The sequence below is a fragment of the Pecten maximus genome, chromosome 12 (genome assembly GCF_902652985.1).
Source record: "Pecten maximus chromosome 12, xPecMax1.1, whole genome shotgun sequence".
Lineage (NCBI taxonomy): Eukaryota > Metazoa > Mollusca > Bivalvia > Pectinida > Pectinidae > Pecten > Pecten maximus.
The window spans coordinates 39,215,508-39,241,057 of record NC_047026.1 but is presented as its reverse complement, the minus strand read 5'-3'; the positions used below and the strand labels follow the sequence as shown (position 1 = coordinate 39,241,057).

General features: G+C 34.1%; 1 protein-coding gene across 1 annotated transcript in view; it reads right to left on the bottom strand.

The window, feature by feature from the left end:
* Window positions 1–22,759, bottom strand: part of LOC117338780 — an 87,982-nt gene extending 65,223 nt beyond the window's left edge. The window contains exons 1-3 of the mRNA XM_033900108.1: window positions 22,540–22,759; window positions 7,569–8,196; window positions 1,108–1,267 (exon numbers count right to left, since the gene is read on the bottom strand). Coding sequence (XP_033755999.1) covers window positions 1,108–1,267; window positions 7,569–7,972 — 564 coding nt within the window. The 5' untranslated portion in view covers window positions 7,973–8,196; window positions 22,540–22,759. The remainder of the gene's footprint in view (window positions 1–1,107; window positions 1,268–7,568; window positions 8,197–22,539) is intronic.
* Window positions 22,760–25,550: the final 2,791 nt, after the last annotated feature.

Sequence of the window (25,550 nt, the reverse complement as noted above, 5' to 3'; positions counted from 1 at the left end):
CTACAAAATTTAATGTACAATTTCAACTGAAATTCATCTGTAGATCTGTCAGGCAATCTTAATTAAATATCACAGTGTGATCTCATTGTTGCTAGGGAAAAATATCTCTATCTCATATATATCACAGTGTGATCATGTTGTTGCTAGGGAGAAAATATTTATCTCATATATATCACAGTGTGATCATGTTGTTGCTAGGGAAAAATATCTATATCTCATATATATCACTGTGTGATCATGTTGTTATCATAAGTTTAACATATAACTGACAATTTTGTAAATTCTGGTCCCCCAATGGATGTGAAGAAATTACATGTCAAGAATGCACAGATAATTAATTTATGTTGGAACTAATTCTACACATTGAAGATTTGATACATGGCCTACACATGTAAACTAACTCAGAAATATCATTATTATATTAGTAAGTAATATCCGAAGTTCAAACCAAATAAGATGAGCAGCAGATCAGACCCAAACAATGCTTTTTACCTTTGATATACAGTAAAGGTAAAAGGTCAAAATGTTCATCAGAACGACCTACTTTTTGGAAGTGACTTGGTGAGAATCTAAACAAGTGCAATCAATGATTGCGAAAGCTCAGCGGCGGCAGCAATCACACTATGCATTTATTTTTTACATATGTATAAGCATGTCATTTTGAAATTGTACGTCATATAATATCGCTTCTAGACCTCTAATGGATGTACACTTGTATAAACCAAATAAGAAGGGTGTGGACTTACCCCCAAAATCTTTAAAGAGGGTTTTTGTGCCAAAAACATTAAGTCCACTAAATGGTAAAATTCCAAAAAAAATCACAATTTTTTCTGAATAATTTTGCCATAACATCACTCCTGGACCTCTAATGAATGCATAAACCAAATTAGAAGGGTGTGAGGTGTATACTTTTGGACTTAGAAGCTTTCCAAAAACTGATCCCAAAAACTTTAAAGTGGGGTGGGATGCAGACGCCAAGGGGTACAGCATCAGCTCACGGTTACTCGTAACCGGTGAGCTAAAAACAAGTAGGTAATTCAAGAGTCAAGAGTATTCAAATATCAATAAGAATGAGAAAGATTCAAAATCTTGATAGTCATAACTTACAAATCTCATCCCAATATGATTCCACTTTGATTTGTCCATGTCAACTACTACGCTGTCCGAGATGGAGGAGCCATCGATTGAAAACAGAAAAATACTGTTTCCTGACTGTTGAATCTTCAGATCGAAAGCCTGGCTTCCAGACGTGACAGTAAACAGCGGACTGGAACAATAAAAAAAAAAGTCCATTCAGATCCCATACTTACTTACTTACAATATGGTAAAAAAAGTGCTTGGACAATTGACGATGACTTGATGTAACTTAAAAAAAAGTGTAAATATAGATGTGATTTAATGCAATAAAGTGTAAATATAAATGTGATTTATTGTATAAAATATAGTGTAAATATAGATGTGATTTATTGTATAAGATATAGTGTTTAGTTTAAACATATTTTATTGACATATAATAATGACAAAGGGATTAGTCAGCAAGTTTTTCCAACTTATAGACGACTTCTCCCATAATAATAACAAAATAATTAACAATAACATAGTCACATGATGGCATATACAAATATTCAGAAATTCGATAAAGAAACGAAAATATAATGAGAGAGAGAGAGAGAGAGAGAGAGAGATAGAGAGAGAGAGAGAGATAGAGAGAGAGAGAGAGAGAGGGCAGGAAGGAGGAGGAGATAGGTACATTTATAAAGTTAAATGACTGCATCGGGAAAGATCATGACATATAAATGTTTGGAATGAATTCAAATATACTTAATCGATTAGAAGAAAAAACATTTTTATATTATATGGATAAATGGAGCATTTTGGATAAAGTTTTTTTTATTATAGGAAAATAGTATGAAAAGAAGGGGGGGGGGGATAGGAAGTGATGATTAGTCGAATCTTCCCGACCTACTCAAGAAGTTTTGCACAACTTTGGCGATTTTTATATTGTCAGTTGAGGAGATATTCGTGTCACCATTGCAAAGTATATTTACATTAACAGGACCGTACCAGGTTAAATCAGCAATAAGAGTTCCTCTTAAGTTGTTGTACAGGGGACAGTTAAGGAAAAAATGATGGGAATCTTCACAGGGATGTCCACATTGACAAGCAGGTGAATCAACGAGATTGGCTCTAAAAAGATCATAGCTTAGTGCACTTGCTCGATTTCTTATTCTGTTGTGTAGAATATTTAGTTTTCGAGGACCATAACTGATAAAATGCTTGTCATATATATTGTTTACTGTCATAGATTTTTTTAGATTAGATTTGAAGGAACTTAAAGTAGGCGAGTTTCTGATAGTGTTATGTAAGCCATTCCAAAGTTTTGAAGTAGAAGGAAAGAAGGAGTTTTTTGATAGTTGTAGACGAAAGTGTTGTTCCCTAAATAAATCTGCATTTCGTAAATTATAAGGAGCTATGTTGCCAATATACATTGGTAGTAGGTCGATAAGAAAAGTAGGTGCCAGATTATTTACTATAGAATAGAATAAGGAAAGTTTCCGAGCATCTCTTCTCTTCGAAAGTGGTAACCAACCGGTTTCCAGATATAAGAACTCTTTTTATGTGAATATGGGCAGCCCTGTGACTATTCTTGCGGCCTCTAGATTTATCTTTTCTAATAACAATGAGTTTGTTGTACCGCAGTTGTCCCATACTTCACATGCATATTCAAGTAATGGTCGTATATAGGTAAGGTACATTTTTTCTAATGTGTTTCTGTTTAAGATAAGTTTTAATTTACGGAGGGTGGCTATATATTTAGTTACTTTATTGACTATAGATTCTACATGTACGTTCCACTTACAATCATCAGAAAGAATGACTCCTAGGTGTTTATGGTGGTTTGTTATTTTAATCGGGGTATTGTCGAATGTAAAGGACGGAACAAAAGGAAGTTGTCTAGTTGATATTACGAGGGCCTCGGTTTTATTAGGATTAAAGGACATAAGCCATTCATTGGACCACATTTCAAGTTTTAATAAGTCCCGTTTAGCCTCCGTCTCAATAAGGTTGAGGTCATATGACGCGTAGGATAGAGAAGTATCGTCAGCGAAAAGCCTAGATAGAGATGAAAGATTACAGGAAATATCATTTATGTATAGTAGAAAGAAAAGTGGACCAAGAACTGACCCTTGGGGGACACCAGCATTTATAGGCTTAAGAGAGGAAAGTGAATCATTGATAAATACAGCTTGTTTTCTTTTTGAAAGATAACTAGCTACCCAACGAAGAAGAGGTCCAGAGATACCATAATTGTCGAGTTTATGTAATAGGCCTTTGTGCCACACGCGGTCAAATGCCTTAGAAAAATCACAAAAAATTAAGATAGAATGTTCATAATTTTCTAAGGAAGAAATGACTGAATGATATATTTCAATAAGTTGATGTGTTGTGGAGTGATTTGGTAGGAATCCAGACTGATACTTATAAATAAGGTCGTTTTCGATTAAAAAATTGTAGATATGCTTATATACTACACGCTCAAAAAGTTTACCAATACAACTTAGCAGCGAGATAGGTCTGTAATTGGAGACAATGCTTGCATCATTGGCCTTAAATATAGGCATGACATGAGCAATTTTCCAGCTCTCAGGAAATATACAAGATGACAAAGAATAATTGAATATAAAAGAAAGTGGTATAGAAATTTCACTTGAGAGTAATTGTAGCATTCTGTGGCTAATACCGTCAGGACCTGACGCTTTTTTAACATCTAGTATTTTTATAATGTCTTCAACTTCACTGGAAACTATATGTATTGCTGATAAAATAGAATCTGTCCTCTTTTCAAAAAAGGGTAATTCTTTATCTATGACATTTTCTGACTGAGTACACACAGAGCTAAAATAATTGTTCAACAGTTCACATTTCCTATTGTTGTCATATATAATTTCATTTGTAGTACTATCAAGTAGGGGAGATATATCTGTGTTTTTTTTACCTCTGATAAGGTTTCCCAGAAGTTTCCAATAGACTTTTGGGTTGTTATTACTATTGTCTATAACTGTGTTAATGTTTTCATAAAATATTTCTTTAGCCCTCTTTATCATATTATTTACTTTATTCCTCATATGTTTGTATTTATTTTTATTGGACTCTGAATTATTATTAAACATTATTTTTTTAAGTCAGTCTCTTTTCCTTATATTACGTCTAACCATTCCATTCATCCACGGTTTATCACTGTCGCGTACTAGTATTTCTTTGGATGGTATACATTTATCAATAGCATCATGGAATTTTTCAGTAAAGAAATTACACATTTCATTAACATTTGAAAGATTGGTAAAAGTGTCAATCCAGGGAATACTGTTTATCATTCCTTTTAACTTATTAATATCAGTTTGATCATACAGCCACACTTTTCTTTTAAAATAATGTTTGATTTTAACAGGAATATTTATAATTGCGAAAACGGCATCATGGTCACTTATAGTTCGCTCAATGTCAATAACATCGGAAAAAATTACATTTACAGTATCACTTACAATGATAGGGTCAAGAAGGGTTGAGGAGGTATCGGTTTGTCTAGTGGGTTCGGTAATGACGTTGGTTAAATTATAATTGGACAAAATATCACATAGATCACCTCTGATGGGTTTAAGAAAATCAATATTTAAATCACCTGTAATTAATAGATTGGGCGTTTCTTCGAGTGCTGTTTCAATGGAATGTCTTAAATGATGCCACAAACCAGCGCCAATATAAGAGGGTGGCCTGTATACGTTACAGATTAGATACAAAGAATTACGTAATTTGATTTGAGACCATATCATTTCATCATGACCATATTTCGAGATCAATTCTCCGTTTAGCTACAAGTGTTTCAGAAAAGTATAGGGCAACACCTCCCCCAAACATGTTACGATCTTTGCGAAAGGGTTCCGAAAAACCATCGATTTGTATTGCAGAGTTGGGGATAGAGTTGTCGAGATGGGTCTCAGATATACATACTATATCAATGTCGTCTATCAAAGAACTCAAATATTGAACCTTGTTACGCAAACTACGAATGTTTAGATGGAGCAAACTAAGGACACTGCATGCCATGGAGACCGAACTTTCAGAATTGGGTCCTGGGTTTGGGTGGATATCCCCAGCTATTAATAAAATTATCAAGGTTGCGTTAAACAGATGCTGGATGTAGTGGGACAACTGCAGTAATAAAATATAGATCCTATGAAGACAGTTGAGATTGCAGATAACTCTTTTAAAAACTCTGAAGAAGTCATTGTTGAAAACAAAGGTGAATACAAGACAACTTACAATAGAAGCATCCTATGGTATATAGTGTAAATATAGATGTGATTTAATGTATACAATAAAGTGTAAATATAGATGTGATCCAATGTGTACAATAAAGTGTAAATATAGATGTTATTTTATGTATAAAATATAGTGTAAATATAGATGTGATCCAATGTATAAAATATAGTGTAAATATAGATGTTATTTTATGTATAAAATATAGTGTAAATATAGATGTGATTTAATGTACATTGTATAAAATATAGTGTAAATATAGATGTGATTTAATGTATAAAATATAGTGTAAATATAGATGTGATTTAATCATGTATAAAATAAAGTGTAAATATACATGTGATTTATTGTATAAAAATATAGTATAAATATAGATGTGATTTAATCATGTATAAAATAAAGTGTAAATATAGATGTGATTTATTGTATAAAATGTAGTGTAAATATAGATGTGATTTAATGTATAAAATATAGTGTAAATATAGATGTGATTTATTGTATAAAAAATAGTGTAAATATAGATGTGATTTAATGTATAAAATACAGTGTAAATATAGATGTGATTAATTGTATAAAATATAGTGTAAATATAGATGTGATTTATTGTATAAGATATAGTGTAAATATAGATGTAATTTATTGTATAAAATACAGTGTAAATATAGATGTGATTTATTGTATAAAATATAGTGTAAATATAGATGTTATTTATTGTATAAAATATAGTGTAAATATAGATGTGATTTATTTTATCAAATATAGTGTAAATATAGATGTGATTTATTGTATAAAATATAGTGTAAAGATAAATGTGATTTAATGTATAAAATATAGTGTAATATAGATGTGATTTATTGTATAAAAATATAGTGCAGATATATATGTGATTTATTGTATAAAAATATAGTGTAAATATAGATGTTGTTTAGGTATAAAATATAGTGTAAATATAGATGTGATTTATTGTATAAAATATAGTGTAAATATAGATGTGATTTATTGTATAAAATATAGTGTAAATATAGATGTGATTCAATCATGTATAAAATATAGTGTAAATATAGATGTGATTTATTGTATAAAATATAGTGTAAATATAGATGTGATTTAATGTATAAAATATAGTGTAAATATAGATGTGATTTAATCATGTATAAAATAAAGTGTAAATATACATGTGATTTATTGTATAAAAATATAGTATAAATATAGATGTGATTTAATCATGTATAAAATAAAGTGTAAATATAGATGTGATTTATTGTATAAAATGTAGTGTAAATATAGATGTGATTTAATGTATAAAATATAGTGTAAATATAGATGTGATTTATTGTATAAAATATAGTGTAAATATAGATGTGATTTAATGTATAAAATACAGTGTAAATATAGATGTGATTAATTGTATAAAATATAGTGTAAATATAGATGTGATTTATTGTATAAGATATAGTGTAAATATAGATGTAATTTATTGTATAAAATACAGTGTAAATATAGATGTGATTTATTGTATGAAATATAGTGTAAATATAGATGTTATTTATTGTATAAAATACAGTGTAAATATAGATGTGATTCAATCATGTATAAAATATAGTTTAAATATAGATGTGATTTATAGTATAAAATATAGTGTAAATATAGATGTTATTTAATGTAAAAAATATAGTGTAAATATAGATGTGATTTATTGTATAAAATATAGTGTAAATATAGATGTGATTTATTGTATGAAATAAAGTGTAAATATAGATGTGATTTAATGTATAAAATATAGTGTAAATATAGATGTGATTTAATCATGTATAAAATATAGTGTAAATATAGATGTTATTTAATATATAAAATATAGTGTAAATATAGATGTTATTCAATGTATAAAATACATGTATAGTGTAAATATAGTGTAAATATAGTGTCAGTACCAGGCAACTGCCCCACGTGGGTTTCAAACTTGTAACTGAGAGGTGGAGGGCTAGTGATAAAGTGTCGGGACACCTTAACCACTTGGCCACCTTGGCCGCCACTGAAATTTGATTAGGTGTAGAACTGAACACTATGACATTATGGTGTCAATCAAACGCAATCAATTAAAGGTTCATACCACAGAAAGATGGATTGATAGACGAACAGTACATTTGTCAATAGACCGACTCTTCTACTGTACACAAAATGATTAACATGTGTGAAATCAGAGGTACAACTTTTGTAGATCTCTTAGTATGTGATTTGAAAACACTCACCAATCGTCACAGCTGTAGCTTATCCAGAAGGATAATGTATACCCCTTGTCTGTGACAGGTGGAATAGATTTTGTATATTGACAACCAGAGTTGTTCCTGTCAACTAAAAGAGCTCCATTGTTTACAGATACCGGTGGATTTTCTCCTACTGAGCTTGAACACTCTGTAGTACCAAAATTTTCTAAAACATCGTCATGGACTGGCCAATTGGTACGAGTGTCACAGTAGTTACAGTTATATGTGGATCCTGCTGATTGGCAAGTTGAAGACGACACAACATCAGTAACTAGTGCCAAAGGCGTTGTTATCGTCGGAGGAAACAGCGCATCATCTCCCAAAACGCAATGCCACAAAGTGGCAGCAACCGTTAGATGAAATAATCCAGATAGGTATCCCATCTTCATCAGCCAGACTGAATCAACGGCGACAATTTTCCAGTGGTAACTCTATATGTACATATTGGTAGCCTTCAAATACAAAATGAAAGAAAGAGTCCTTTATCTTGGGAAGTTTTGTTCATTTGATGCCGATTGCTTTACATATTGAATACACTTTTGGTTATATTGGCCGAGTAGACGGTGAACATATCACATGTAACTTTCTCCAAATGACCTGGAATCCTGGAAGTCTGGAAGAAAATAAAATCAATTAGAAATCATCATCAATGGTAAAATATTTTGTCATTTTCACATCTCACCAAAGACATTACAATAAACACCTCAATATTACCATAGAAGAATGTGCCATATAAAAATGTCTATCTATCATGCACATCTACAAATGTACAGTTTCACCATTCCAAATTTCAACAAGATCCAACCGATTTTAAGTATCAATTAATATCTATAACCCTATCAACAAGAGGTCCATGGGCCTTTAAATGCTAACCTGAGTTCTGATATCTATATTGATAGTTATTGTTCAGTTTTAAACTTAAGAATTTAACACATCTGACCCCTCTGACCTTGAAAGTAGCAAGCAGCCCTTCACTCAAGCATGCTACTGGCCTAATATCATGGCCCTTTCAGTTATTGAGAAGACATCTAGAATGTTAATTATTGATGGATGACAGGCAACATTAAAGGCAATTCACCTAAAGTGACATAAAAATTCGCACCATATCTCCCTTAAAGTTCCTATGTTCACATCAATATAGAAGTCTAGCTCTCACTGCTGTGCAAATAGTAGCAATCATGTATCAGCAGGTGTATGGATCAGATGTATTATTCGGTTTTAAGTCTGAGTACAGATTAATTGTGATTTTCTTCCTTGATTTATACCTTGATTTATACATGTACTATAATTTAGTCACTAGAAAATCCTAAATGAGACTCAATGGGCCTGTATCACTCACCTGTTCTAAAAGAAATTGTTGGACAATTTTATCAACGTAATTTTCAGAGTTGATTTAAGCCAATGAGTCTGAGTGAGCTTTCTATTACTTCAACATAGACAACCACCAGCCCTGATCTTAAAATAAATGAATATTAACTCATGTAACCTTAAAAGTACGGCAAGGACATTTGTTTGTACAAACTTTACCGCTCTTTATCTCAACCTGCCACTAACCGCATACTATTACTATATGGCCTTATAAAGAATCAATATCATCCATTATGTATTGTCTCTCAGTCCCACATAACACTGGCCCAATATCATTGCTCAGGGCCTCTTGTTTAGTACAGCTTAAAACTTTGAAGGTAAAGTCAAGGTGATTAATTTCAATAAAATGGATATTCTTTCATTCAAGCACAATACCGTCCAACTAATACTAGTTATGGAGACAAAGCCATTAAAATGAAAAAACAAAACAATGTGACTGCATAACAATGAATATGATAGCTACCCCAACACAGCATCACAACACTTGTCCTGAGGTAGTAAACAGTAGGATCCTGAATACACCATATGGAGAATTTAGTGTCAATATTCCTACACAAGGAAGGACCAAAACACAATGACAGTCCAAACACAAAGCTATATACAAAATTACAAGGAAGGACTGGGATATTAATAAGGAATTCATTCTGAAGTGATCTGTACTATATCAAACACACAACTGTTATAAGTGTTATCTTACATAGAGACCACCGTAGTGTTACTGCAGATCTAGAATACACAAAGTACTGCATGGAAGCCAAACATTTACAAGGTCACATAAGATCCCTGGTGTTTAGTCACCTAAGGTTGTTTACATGTTTTTTATCTTGTTTCCTGATTGACATTAAATTATAAAATCCTTTTGATCTAACTGATGTCATATACAATGTACATTTATATTGGTTTGAATGTTAGTTTATCACAAGGTTAACTCCCCAATGAACCTTTCTTGCATTTACACTGCAGTGTTAATTAACACGTAACAACCACCCTTACCTACCCAGACTTAGTGTTACTACTACACCACCCGACCACCCTTACCTACCCAGACTTAGTGTGTTACTACTACACCACCCGACCACCCTTACCTACCCAGACTTAGTGTTACTACTACACCACCCGACCACCCTTACCTACCCAGACTTAGTGTTACTACTACACCACCCGACCACCCTTACCTACCCAGACTAAGTGTGTTACTACTACACCACCCGACCACCCTTACCTACCCAGACTTAGTGTTACTACTACACCACCTGACCACCCTTACCTACCCAGACTTAGGTGGTACTACTACACCACCCGACCACCCTTACCTACCCAGACTTAGTGTTACTACTACACCACCCGACCACCCTTACCTACCCAGACTTAGTGTTACTACTACACCACCCGACCACCCTTACCTACCCAGACTTAGTGTTACTACTACACCACCCGACCACCCTTACCTACCCAGACTTAGTGTTACTACTACACCACCCGACCACCCTTACCTACCCAGACTTAGTGTTACTACTACACCACCCTGACCACCCTTACCTACCCAGACTTAGTGTTACTACTACACCACCCGACCACCCTTACCTACCCAGACTTAGTGTTACTACTACACCACCCCGACCACCCTTACCTACCCAGACTTAGTGTTACTACTACACCACCCGACCACCCTTACCTACCCAGACTTGTTACTACTACACCACCCGACCACCCTTACCTACCCAGACTTAGTGTTACTACTACACCACCCGACCACCCTTACCTACCCAGACTTAGTGTTACTACTACACCACCCGACCACCCTTACCTACCCAGACTTGTTACTACTACACCACCCGACCACCCTTACCTACCCAGACTTGTTAATACTACACCACCCGACCACCCTTACCTACCCAGACTTGTTACTACTAAACCACCTGACCACCCTTACCTACCCAGACTTAGTGTTACTACTACACCACCCGACCACCCTTACCTACCCAGACTTAGTGTTACTACTACACCACCCGACCACCCTTACCTACCCAGACTTATAGTGTTACTACTACACCACCCGACCACCCTTACCTACCCAGACTTAGTGTGACTACTACACCACCCGACCACCCTTACCTACCCAGACTTAGTGTGTTACTACTACACCACCCGACCACCCTTACCTACCCAGACTTAATTGTTTCACTATTTGTAAACAAACAAAAAGTTTTACTCCTGATTTGAGTTCAAGCATTGTGTTTGACAACTTTTCCTTATATGGCACCAATGTATATAAAAGAGCTGCTGAGTGTATTTATCTGTCATTAATCACAAGCTTTACAGAGAACAAGGAAGTTGATACAGATATGTAAGAGATTAAAGTGCTAAACTTAAATCCCCTTTGTATTAATACACAATACTGTTACTGATAGTGAATCAGCTTTAATTTTTAAGTCTGATGGTGATAGAAGAGCAAATATTATCTTATGCCAACTTAGAAATTTTTGCAGTAATTTAAATTTTGATCTGTTTAACAATCACTTAACTAACAACCCTTATTGTACTTGTTCCTTTGCATATGAATCAGTTCATCATTATTTTCTTGAGTGTCCAAAATATATCGATCTTAGACGTACACTTTTAAATTCTGTTAATACTTATGGAAATCATAATCATACTGATGTAAATATCTTTCTCAGAGGTTGTCCTGATTGTGATGGAGTTATAAACAAGCAGATACTTAAAGATGTATATTTATTTATTGGTAAATCCAGGCGTTTTAATCTTTACATGATCTAACTACATAAATATAGTCTTTGACTTATATTGCATTTTGCATTTTACACCTGTTCTCCCTGTTTCTTATATGACTAAGACATTGAATGTCTGTGGCTGAGCATGTTTGGTTTTGTCTAGATGTCTTTTGTCTGTCTTTGTTTTCTGTGTTTGTTTTGTTTACCAGTCTGTCTTGTCTTGTTCTCACAGTGTAAATACATATATGCAAACTATCATATTTATATATTGGTACCAGCTATTGGTAACACTACCCTGTGCATAAAAGCACATGGACTTTTGGGTCAGTGTTTACTTTATGGCTTATAGTACATAATAAACTTTCTTGTATATTTATGTATATATGAAATATGAATATCATTATCTTCATGTGTCCTGGATGTGTGTGAAGTGTGGATGAATATTTATGTTATTCCTTTTAATTAAACACTAAGTTGCCTCCCTTTATTCATATAATAATGTATATATGTTATGTTCTTTCTTTTTTCTTTCCTTGTAATTTTTCATTTCAAATATACCGGTAAATATAAAATAATTAACATATATAATTGATATCTTTAAATTTCACATAATTACATTGTCCATTTATCCTGCCATCTACATTATGGAGAGAATTTACATAGGCATAGCCTGTTATTCAATCCAATTGACTATATTCCATCAATTTTGTCAATAAAATTTGTTGAAATGAAATTAATACACCTGTCAATCTTCCCTACCCCAGTAAAACAGGAGTATACCAGGCAGCCTTCACAGAGACAAAACATCAGTACAACATGCCCTGTGTTCCTATGTAACAATGTGTCTTGTGCATACTACATACAGAAGGGTCAAAAGTCAGCCATGACCCTATTAACCGTGCACCAGTCACCACCAGAGCGTGATAATGTGTATATATATATAAGTGTATAGATCCTCATGATGTTATGATAGTAGTTAAAACATTATCTTAAAAATCCTGTTGTGGGGTTCTCAAGATGTCATTGATTAGGAATGTGATGTAACAGTTATTATGGGTAGTACTATGACCCCCCCTTAGTGACCCCCCTTCACCCAAGGATGTTTCAGACCTAATTTGGTCAAAATCCACAGTCAGTCATTTATATGACTAATAGAGATTAAGGAAAAGTTGACAAACAAATGGATCGTCTAGAGGTCAACATAAAACTAAATTTAACTGCTATTGATAATTAAGTTACAATGAGTTCAAGTGTTGACCATAAGCTAACAAAAACTTACACAGGAACTTGGGGGAAATCTATAAAGTACTTTCTAAGAATCCAGAAACTTGGGGAAAAATATATAAAGTACTTTCTGAGAATCCAAGGTGGTCATCTGTATGTCCTAAAAATGAATATGCACCAATAATACTGAGGAAAAACATACAGACGAAATTTGTCACAGACCCCGGTCCTGTCATGCAGCACTCAATTATCAAAATTTGTCACAGACCCTGGCCCTGTCATCAATCATTCAATTATCTCAAATTCAACAAGAGCTGTTGGAGAACAGCATAGCTCATCTCACAAATGTTTGTCAATATATAATTAAAATATATTAATTGGTATGGATTCACAAATTGCATTAATAATATTTATATTGTTTACTTGATCGGATTGTGTATTCATGCAATTTTCAAAACCATACCAATTTATATATATATATATGTGTAAATCATTTATTGACAAACATTCAGGAGACAAGCTATGCTGTTGTAGAGTGAATAAAATGTATTAAATAATTGCTTTTGGACCTATTTCTTCAGTTTTTTGATAATCATTCCTAATGAGAGTTGTCTCCCTTGAAAAAATGTGGAACCATATAAATTGTCTAATGTGAGCATTTTCACATTGTTTTTTTTTCAGTTTCACTCCAAGAAGGTATAGTGTAACTCCAGAGGGTCTCTTTTACCAAAGATCAGCACTCTAGTATAATTATAAAGTTATATGTTTTAATAGCTTTCAACATTTGCACAAAATATTTAAAATCTATTTTTTTCCCAAAAAAAATCTTTCAGTTTAACTCCGACAAGGGATAAATGAACCCCCACAGGGAACCTAATACCATGTATTACTATGCCTTTCAACACTTGCATCATAAACTTAAAGCAAAACTGTTCTAAGTCCAAACATTTAACAAAAAAAAAAAAAAAAAAACATTTAAAAAAAAACAAGAGGCCCACCTGACATTTGAAATATTTCAGTTAATTTAATGGACCCTTTTTGGCCCCACCCATCAGTCCCTGGGGGTTAGTCAGGGCCAACATGTGCATACCATCAAACTGTCATCTCATGCTGATAATGTTAACCAAGTTAGAATGAATTCCAATCGAAATCAAACAAATTATAGTCAAAAATGTGATTTCCCTATATAAACTATACAAATGTAGTAAAGTTTACCCCCTCCCCAGGGGCAAACGTGAGACCCCAGGGTCATGAAATTCACAATTTTGGTAAAGCACCTTAAGACCCTTCCATCTATGAAGAGTGTTTGATTCCACCATATCTGATTTGTAATACATGCAAGAGGCCCATGGGCACCTGACATTTGAATTTTTTTGGGATTTTAGCCCCACCCCTCAGGCCCCTATAATTCACAATTTTGGTTGACCTTAAGCCATAGAGGCTTCCAGCCAAATTTCATTGAATTTGGTTTAGGGGTTTTGGAGAAGAAGTCGAAAATGTAAATTGTTTATGGACGGACGACGGACGACGCACGACAACGGACAAAAGGCGATTAGAATAGGTCACTTGAGACTTTGTCTCAGGTGACCTAAAAAAACAACATTTTTTTTTAGTTTTAATCCAGGAAGGGATAGTCATACTCCAGAGGGACTCTATTGCCAAATATCAGCACCCTAGTACAATTATAAAGTGATGTATTAAAACCTTTTAACACTTACACCAAAAATTTAATGCAAAAATATTTTAAGTCCAAAAATTTGAAAAATCTGGGTTTTTTTTCATAAAAAGTCTTTTAAGTTTAACTCCGGCAGAGGATAGTTCAACTACAGAGGGACTCTATTACCAATTATCAGTACCCTAGTACAATCATAAAGTGATGTATTAATACCTTTCAACACTTGCACCAAAAACTTAACGCAGAAATATTTTAAGTCCAAAAATTTGAAAAATCTGTTTTTTCCCAAAAAAATCTTTTAGTTTTACTCTGGCAAAGGATAGTTTAACCCCCACAGAGATCATATTACCATAAATTACTATTCTTTTCAACACTTGCACCAAAAACTTAACATCTGAAAAACCAACACCGACGCCGATGCCGGAGTGACAACATAAGCTCTCACTCTTCTTCGAAGAGACAAGCTAAAAATCACAACTTTAAACATGCACAATAAAGGACTAAGTTGAAACACTTACAATATTTGAGATCTGTCTATGACTAAATCTTATAGTGGTACAAAAAATTATTTAAAGACCAACCAAGAACCACGGACTAGAGCCAATATTTGTGTAACCATCTACAGTATACTGTAGATGGTTACACAAATATTGGCTCTAGTCCGTGGTTCTTATATACAAAATACTGTTAAAAATTCATGTTATCTTACTATCTATTTTATTATTACTACTGAAAAGATAATTTATCAGCTGAAAGTGTAAGGTCAGCTGTCAAAATGTCAAAGACAGATTTTCTTTTAAACTGTTTACACATGATGACTCAGCTAGTGTTTGTTTTTCTGGACTTATACTACTTATACAAATACCAGAGTTTTATCACAATAATTAACGTAGATAACAGTTCACTTCCTCATTCTAAACCGATATTTAGTCACTAGATCTTGGTGAGACTTAGTAGTTATCTACCACATCAAGAGAACAATAATTAATCGGATTGATTACATATCTCTGTAATCTGTCTAAACTGACATCTGAGTGACACTAAAATATTCATTCTTATAAACCTGTGTAATCTGACTGACACTAAAATACTCATTCTTATAAACCTGTGTAATCTGACATCCAAGTGATACTAAAATACTCATTCTGATAAACCTCTCTAAACTGACATCTGACTAAGACTAAAATACTCATTCCTATAAACCTGCCTAAAATGACATCTGACTGACACTACAAATACTCATTCTTATAAACCTGTGTAATCTGACATCTGAGTGACACTAAAATACTCATTCTTATAAACCTGTCTAAACTGACATCTGAGTGATACTAAAATATTCATTATTATAAACCTGTGTAATCAGAGTTTTGTCTATACCTGCCATTCCTCCTAAACTCTTTAACAGTTTCCTGATCACTAATTTATTCAATTATAAGGTTTGGAGAGGTTTATTGATTTATATAATAATTGCAGCCTTTCATATATCAGGTCTCTGGGTCACTTGGTTATCAAGAAGTCATTGTTTAAAGTTTTATGCACAGTTGAACCCTAGATTAATTATGACCTTGAATGAAGGTTGAAATCTGATTACATTAAGTCATTTGTACAAACTGGTTAGCCCTTCATCCCAGCATGCTGCAGGTCCAATATCAGGTTGATGTGCCTCTTGTTTATTTTGAAAAGAAATCATTTAAAGATATTAGCATGCTCAACCCCTTAAACCTTGAATGTAGGTCAAGGTCATTCAGTTGAACAAGCTTGTTAGTCCTTCGTCATCCCAGCATAGTACAGGTCCAATATCATAACTGAGGGCCACTAATTAGTTATTGAGAAGTTGTATAAAGGGAAAAGTTGACGGTGGAAGGAATGACAGCCGATTGCGAAGGACAAAGGTTGATCGGCACTATGGCAGGAGCTTAACTGCCCTTCAGGGGTAAGGTAAAAATGTATTTGGTACAAATGAGTGCCTTGGGGACTTCAACAGAAAATAGCACAAATTAACTTAAGACCGATGTTTTTCATATTTAAAAATGTATGTGAGTATTTGTTTGTTTTGTTTGTAAATAATTGTAAACATTTACAGGGATGTAAACATGTAAATACATTAAAACATAAATGATAAATATTGTGCTTGTAATTTGTTGATCATCATCAATATCAAACTTTAAATCAACAGCTGTAAGACATAGTCCTGGAGACAACACCTCCAGTACATTTTCTGTCCAGCAACACACTTAATTGTCTTAATTTTGGTACCCGAATCGATATCCATCAAAGACAAGTATTTACCCATTATATGCTGTCATGTGACTGACAGTTCACCATTGAAGTGAACTTCTTTCCTGTAGAAGTGAACTACTTTCCAAAGTTTTCATAAATTTATCGCATCTGAAAAAATCTTTATTTGTTACATTTCACATAAAGTTTGTCATGAAAACGTGCAAAGACTTGACAAGTGTGAAGGGTCTGAGTTTGAAGATTTTCGAAAATAAAAACAAATCACGTGACGAAAGATAATAAAATCTGGTCATCTGATCACCTCAGGTGTTTACATCCGGACACAATGGCCGCTCAATACAGGATGAGATAACAGTAAGGGCCAGATTTTCGTGACCACTGGCCGCGTTAGACAGGTAACTGCTTATTTAAGGTTCATTATATAGTATTTTCCATCGGGCGGACCACAGACTGGCCGCTTAACGGAGGTGACCGCTTATTCAAGTTGACCGTTCAAGCAGGTTTGACTGTACTTTCCTGTAGAAGTGGACTACTTTCCTGTTTCACAACAAATATTCTTTCACTGTAGATTTTTGTTCTACGTTTATTTGATCCATTTTCAATCAATTAATTCTTCCAGTCACACTATGTTTATCTATTTTTGGACTAACAAGCCTTCAAAATAATTGCCCTTCTTCTTATTAGAGCACAATGGTTTATTATCATGATTTAATGTTGTTTTGACATAAATATTAATTAGCACAATTTCTTCACACAGCACAGTTTTCCAGGCAAATTCATGATGGTTTGAAATCTTTTATTAGGGCCAGACAAGGGTACGAAATAGCTTCGGACAATCAGGTCTTCACACTTATCAATGATGGGGCCTTATAGATTATCAGGTCTTCACACTTATCAATGATGGGACCTTAGATTATCTGGTCTTCAGACTTATCAATGATGGGGCCTTAGATTATTTGGTCTTCAGACTTATCTATGATGGGGCCTTATAGATTATCTGGTCTTCACACTTATCAATGATGGGACCTTAGATTATCTGGTCTTCAGACTTATCAATTTCATTTCAAATTATTATATTCAATCAAGCATTTGAATTAATTTACATATAATATTTCATAATAGGGATAGAATTTAGATATAAAAATGGATTGGACATCAGGGTAAGCCTATACAGGTCCTTTCCGTACTTCCGTTATCATAAATATCATAAATAATCTTAGTTGTATAGTTGTATTTCTAATTATGTAACGATATATATATTAAATGTTATATGTTTATTATCAGTTAATGGAGGAAAAGAAAGATCATAATTGAGAGGAAAGTTTTGCTTTATAATAGAGAAGATAATTTATTGAAGAGAAAGTATAACAGAGAAGAGAAAAGGTCAATAAAAAAAAAAGACAAAAAAAAAGACTTATCAATGATGGGGCCTTAGATTATCTGGCCTTCGGACAATTGGCTTTAGGACTATTCGGCCTTTTGATTAGTGGGCATTCAGACTAATAGGTCTTTGGACTATTGGGTCTTCAGATTATTTTGCCTGTAGACTATCGAGCCTTCAGACTATCAGGCCTTCTGACTATCAGGCCTTCTAACTATCGAGCCTTCAGTCACTATCGAGCCTTCAGTCACTATCGAGCCTTCAGACTATCAGGCCTTCTAACTATCGAGCCTTCAGTCACTATCGAGCCTTCAGACTATCAGGCCTTCTAACTATCGAGCCTTCAGTCACTATCGAGCCTTCAGTCACTATCGAGCCTTCAGACTATCGGGCCTTCTGACTATCAGGCCTTCTGACTATTGGCGGACTTTTCGGACTAAGGGCCTTTGGACTATTGGCCTGGCCTTTTCGGACTAAGGGCCTTTGGACTATTGGCCTGGCCTTTTCCGACTAAGGGCCTTTGGACTATTGGCCCACCTTTTCGGACTAAGGGCTTGTGGACTATTGGCCTGGCCTTTTCGGACTAAGGGCCTTTGGACTATGGCCCGCCTTTCGGACAAGTGCCTTTGGACATTGGCTGGGCCTTTGTCGGACAAGGCCTTTGGACTATTGGCCGGTCCTTTCGTTGGGACTAAGGCACTGTGGACTATTGGCCCTGGGGTGCCTTTTCGAAATAAGGCTTGTGACTAGTTGCCTGGCCGTTTCCGACTAGGGCTTGTGGGCTATGTTTTTTTTTGACTATATCCTGTAGAAGATATGATGGGACACCATTACACCAATTTTACTAGCATTGTTCCCAGAACTGTATGTAGAGGATATAGTGAAGTTATTATGTCCGGTATAACATCTGGCCTCTGTCACACAGATTAATCACATCTGTAGAGTGTTCGTGTCGATTATGTACACAATCTATTATTTTGTTAAATTCATATCCTTTTTGTCAAAATCATTGTAATTTTAAGCTAAATAATAAGTAACCATGACTACCAGCTAAATTTACAGCCATTCAGGAAGTAGAGACTTAACTGACAATCATCAAATTTCATGCTAAGGCACGTATAACTATGAGAGTTCATACAGTTAAAAGTCAAAAGGATAATGATATGTGAAAATATATGTCCAGCTTTCAGGGTAACGACTCAATGCAAGTTGAATAAATGAATTACGTAATACCTCACACTGATTTATTTTCACTGTCATATATCATTGTAATTAAGGATAAATTGACGATTGTTTTCACTGTCAACATTGTAATCAAGGATAAATTGACGATTGTTTTCACTGTCAACATTGTAATTAAGGAGATAATGACGATTGTTTTCACTGTCATCATTGTAATTAAGGATAAATTGACGATTGTTTTCACTGTCAACATTGTAATTAAGGATAAATTGACAATTGTTTTCACTGTCATCATTGTAATTAAGGATAAATTGACGATTGTTTTCACTGTCAACATTGTAATTAAGGATAAATTGACAATTGTTTTCACTGTCATCATTGTAATTAAGGAGATATTGACGATTGTTTTCACTGTCAACATTGTAATTAAGGAGATAATGACGATTGTTTTCACTGTCATCATTGTAATTAAGGATAAATTGACGATTGTTTTCACTGTCAACATTGTAATCAAGGATAAATTGACAATTGTTTTCACTGTCATCATTGTAATTAAGGAGATATTGACGATTGTTTTCACTGTCAACATTGTAATCAAGGATAAATTGACGATTGTTTTCACTGTCAACATTGTAATCAAGGATAAATTGACGATTGTTTTCACTGTCAACATTGTAATTAAGGAGATATTGACGATTATTTTGACCGTCGTCATTGTAATTAATGATAAATTGACGATTGTTTTCATTGTCATCATTGTAATTAAGGACAAATTGACGATTGTTTTCACTGTCAGACATTGTAATTAAGGAGATATTGACAATTGTTTCTGTCATCATTGCAATTAAGGAGATAATGACGATTGTTTTCACTGTCAACATTGTAATTAAGGAGACATTGACGAATATTTTCCACCAACTCATTATAATTGTACTGATATCAATAACCTACCAGTTTCAACATACACAAATTGCATTTCTCACATAATATTCAAGTCAAAATGCATTTTCATTCATATTTTTGTTACATCTAAAGTAGGTGATAACATAATGTCAATTGATCGTGATGTTTTTATGAGGATATGTCATAGATCCTAGGAATTTGAGCAATGTAATCCCGACAGTATTTTAAATTGTTTTTATTTAGATACTTGACCATATATGTACGCGAGTACCAAGTAAACATCAACATATAACTACCTATTTATACATACAAGTAAACATAAACATATAACCACATATTTATACATACAAGATAACTACCTATTTATACATACAAGTAAACATCTACAAGTAAACATCAACATACAACTACATAGTTATACATACAAGAATATTTCACTATAATAACCTCCTTTCAATGAATGTTAATATAAACAGGAATATTCCACTATAATAACCTCCTCTCAGTGTATGGTGATATTAACAGGAATGTTCACTATAATAACCTCCTCTCAGTGTATGGTGATATTAACAGGAATGTTCACTATAATAACCTCCTCTCAGTGTATGGTGATATAAACAGGAATGTTCCACTATAATTACCTCCTCTTATTGTCTCGTGATATAAACAGGAATATTCCACTATAATAACCTAGCTCCTCTCAGTGTATGGTGATATAAACAGGAATATTCCACTATAATAACCTCCTCTCAGTGTCTCGTGATATAAACAGGAATGTTCCACTATAATTACCTCCTCTCAGCGTATGTTGATATAAACAGGAATATTCCACTATAATAACCTCCTCTCAGTGTATGGTGATATAAACAGGAATGTTCCACTATAATCACCTCCTCTAAGTGTATGATGATATTAACAGGAATATTCCAATACAATGAACACCTCTCATGCCCAGTGTATGTTGATATAAACAGGAATATTCTACTATAATTACCTCCTCTCAGTGTATGGTGATATAAACAGGAATATTCCACTATAATTACCTCCTCTCAGTGTCTCCTGATATAAACAGGAATATTCCACTATGATAACCTCCTCTCAGTGTATAGTGATATAAACAGGAATGTTCCACTATAATTATCTCCTCTCAGTGTCTCATGATATAAACAGGAATATTCCACTATAATAACCTAGCTCCTATCAGTGTATGTTGATATAAACAGGAATGTTCCACTATAATTACCTCCTCTCAGTGTCTCGCGATATATAAACAGGAATGTTTCACTATAATAACCTAGCTCCTATCAGTGTTTGTTGATATAAACAGGAATATTCCACTATAATGACCTCCTCTCAGTGTATGGTGATATAAACAGGAATATTCCACTATAATAACCTCCTCTCGGTGTATCGTGATATAAACAGGAATGTTCCACTTTAATCACCTCCTCTAAGTGTATGATGATATTAACAGGAATATTCCAATACAATGACCACCTCTCATGCCCAGTGTATGGTGATATAAACAGGAATAGTGCCACTATATATAATGACCTCACTTTAACTATTTTCAAGAGTAAACAGTGAAAGTTCTCTGTTAATTTTCATTTTGCTATCCTAATTGATGTTAATTGAAGTAGAAAGATTTTTTCAACCTTTGTTGATGTTGTTATGGAAAGGAATATTTCCAATTTTATATCAAATGACTGTAACAAGAAACTCACAGTGAATCCTACACAGGTTTGTTTCTATAACTTTGTTAGTAGTGATATATACCGGAATATGCTTTTAAAATAAGATTTTAACATATATTTGACCATGAAACAGTTTTACTTTGACATTTACAGTCAATATGAATGACACAGCTGCTGTGAAACATCTTAAAACATGCTGGACATATATATAACTATATACATGTACTGTGCACAGCTAATGCTAATAATTTGTAATATAAGTTGTTGTTACACTTGAGGGTTTACAATGAAGATACTATCATAATTAAATTACTCTTTAATACGTTAAACCTAGCATTCATGATGATGATGCACCAATATACATGTGAGCTATGTGAATTTGGAGGTCTGGTGTTTGGCTATAGTTACGTTTGTCATTTGTTTGTGTAGGCAGCTATAGCTACAGAAGTGCTGTAAAACCTCTCTACACTTGTCTCATATTATCATTGACAAGTATAAAAAGACAAATTGTAGCAGTAGACATAAAACGCAATTATATCAAGGAGTAAACTTAACTTACCTGGTCCTCTTCATCACCTGTAACGGTCACTGTCATCAATACACAGCCGATCACCGTGTGGAGGTCGTGACAACCAGTGAGGGATTACATCTAACTGATATATATGGCTGTACTGTTTAATTTGTCCAGAAACATTTAACAAAGTGAAGTTGTGGGTCTAAAATCTCCGTCACTTCCTGGTTCGGAGGAACGACCGGGTTTACTCCTCAGTTGGACGTATTTGTGTTACAGTGTGTGTATAGCTACCGGTGACTACACAATAAAACACCCCGGTCCATTATTATTTATAAGTAGCGGGCTGGTAATCAGAGCACAGGTGCAACGCTACTAACAGCACCCAAGAAAAAAATGTACACCTGTCTGAGCGTAAATAGTTTACACTGCTCTACCTACTAATAGTATGTGCACGCATGCTATATATTTAATACGATTTAATACGATAAATAATGGACGCAGGCTGTAAGCCTCTATGTCCATATCAATTGATATTACAATGTTTACAATGTGATATACATCTGGTGTGCAATGAGTTAATTTGTCCTTTTTCATATATATACACAAGTTATTTGTTGGTATTATCCCAGTGATTGTCCAGTGCAATTTCAAACTGTTTAACCTCCTCGGCATCTATAACATGTTGTGGCAAATTGTTCCAAACATCTACTACCCTGAAGCTGAAAAAGTTTTTTCTTATGTCTAGGTTACATCGTTTTTTGAATATTTTGTGCGAGTGTCCCCTTGTCCTGCTGGTGGTGTCCATTTGGAACATATTTGTTGTGACTCGCTCGTCATAAATATTCTTCACGATTTTAAAGACGTTGATTAGGTCACCTCTATTCCTTCGGTGTTCTAAGGTTGGCAGTTTCAGTCTCTGCAAGCGTTCCGGGTACGACAAGTTTTTAAAACCAGGTATGAGTTTTGTGGCCCTCCTCTGGACGTTCTCTATCAAATCGATGTCCCTCGTCTTATAGGGACTCCATACGCTTGAGGCGTATTCAAGATGGGGTCTTACTAGTGCCTTAAATAATAGTTTGAACATCTTTTCGTCTAAATATGTGAACGTTCTTCTAATTAGTCCTAGAATACTATTTGCTTTATTCACTCCCAACTGGATATGGGTTCTAAAATTTAAATTTTCATCTACTGTCACTCCAATGTCCTTTTCAGATGTTATACTTTCTAGTTCTAATTTTTCACCCGTTGTTCCTGACATGTAATATAATCTTTTCTCTTTGGAGTTATATGTTATTGACTCTTGATTATTTCACACCATTTAATTAGGCTCCCGATGATTTCTTCTAAAATCAGGAGGCTCAATGGACCTGTATCGCACCTGCTATTAATGTGATGAAAGTTGACGTATGTCATTTACTGTATACGACTACTTTAAGATGAAAACCCTCTTCATTTCAATATGAAAGTAAACTGAGTTTATCCATTTCTATAAACTTTGTATCCCTTCAACTCGTCATACATGTATTCCTGGCCCATATAATATATCCAATATCCAACAATATATAGTTACGATTGTTCACTTGAAAACATTTTTGTTTCAATTCATTTATCTTTTTTTTTCATATTTTTTTTTACACATGACATGGCAATTAAGGACATCAACAAAGTCGAAGTCTTGGCAATATTTGTTAGCGATGTTTTCACACAGTTTTAATGATGGACCTAGAACACCACATCGAACTTTTTCCAAATGGATAGTTCTAGTAGGACGAGAGGTCACTCTGAGAAAATTTTTAAGAAACGTTGTAATCTAGAATTAAGAAAGAATTTCTTCAGTAACAGAATAATAGATGTATGCAGAGACATATATATGTCTCTGATGTATGGAATAATTTGTCGCAACATATTATAGATGCAGATACTGTATACAACTTTGAAGTAATGCTAGATAAACACTGGAAAAAAATTCATTTTAAAGTTTAACATTTTAGATTTATTGAGGAAACATAGCAATTGATATACTGGAAATCAATCATTTATTTATTTTATGTACATATATTGTTGATATGGATATAGAGGCTTCCAGCCTGCATCCATTAATTATCCTAATAAATCCTAATAAATCCTAATAGAACGCTACTCATTTTGAGAGGAGTACCCTTAGACCAACTTGGGTGTACTAAACGTATACGTAGACGGACGAAATTTTCACAGACAACAGAGTGGTTCAATATCTTTCAATTACATCATTGTTACATTCTTTAGCCTATTTTTATTTCCCGTAGTAACCATTATTACATTCTCTAGCATATAGAAATCTCCCGTAGTAACCATTATTACATTCATAATCTCCCGAAGTAACCATTATTACATTCTTTAGCATATTTTTTATTTCCCGTAGTAACCGGGACAATTTCTAATTGTGTTTTATTTTTCTTTCAGTTTATAAGTCAATTACATATCAATCTGGCAGGTCTGAGTGGGAGGAATCATTTTTGTCAAAGTGATATGATTAACCAGGACTTAAATTTCGTTGGAATCTTACCAGGAGCCTGCACGACAGATTCAGAATGTCAATCATTAGAACGTACAGTGTGCATGTAGCGAATACTTTCGGAATTCCCGCTCTCGACGAGAAGGCTTGGCTCGATACTACAACCCTCAAATTCACAACCAGGGGCCCTATGGGCTATGTCCTTTATTATGCCGTGGTGTGACGTCCGTCGTCCGTCCTTCCGTCCGGCGTCAACTTTCCCCTTTAAACAACTTCTTCTTCTCAAAATCCAAGAGGCTCAGATACCTGATATTTGTAATGTGTCATGATGGGGTGAAGGGCTACCACGTTATTCACATGAATGACCGTGACCCTCATTTAAGGTCACATGCTGAAATCTTTAAACAACTTCTTCTCAATAACCAAGAGGCCTAGGGACTTGATATTGGGCTTGTATACGATGGCCGATATCAGCCGCCACGTTACTCGCATTTATGTGATGCGAGTAACAAGACATAGTAAAACCTTGATCTTCATTCAATGTCACAAAGGTCAAATACGC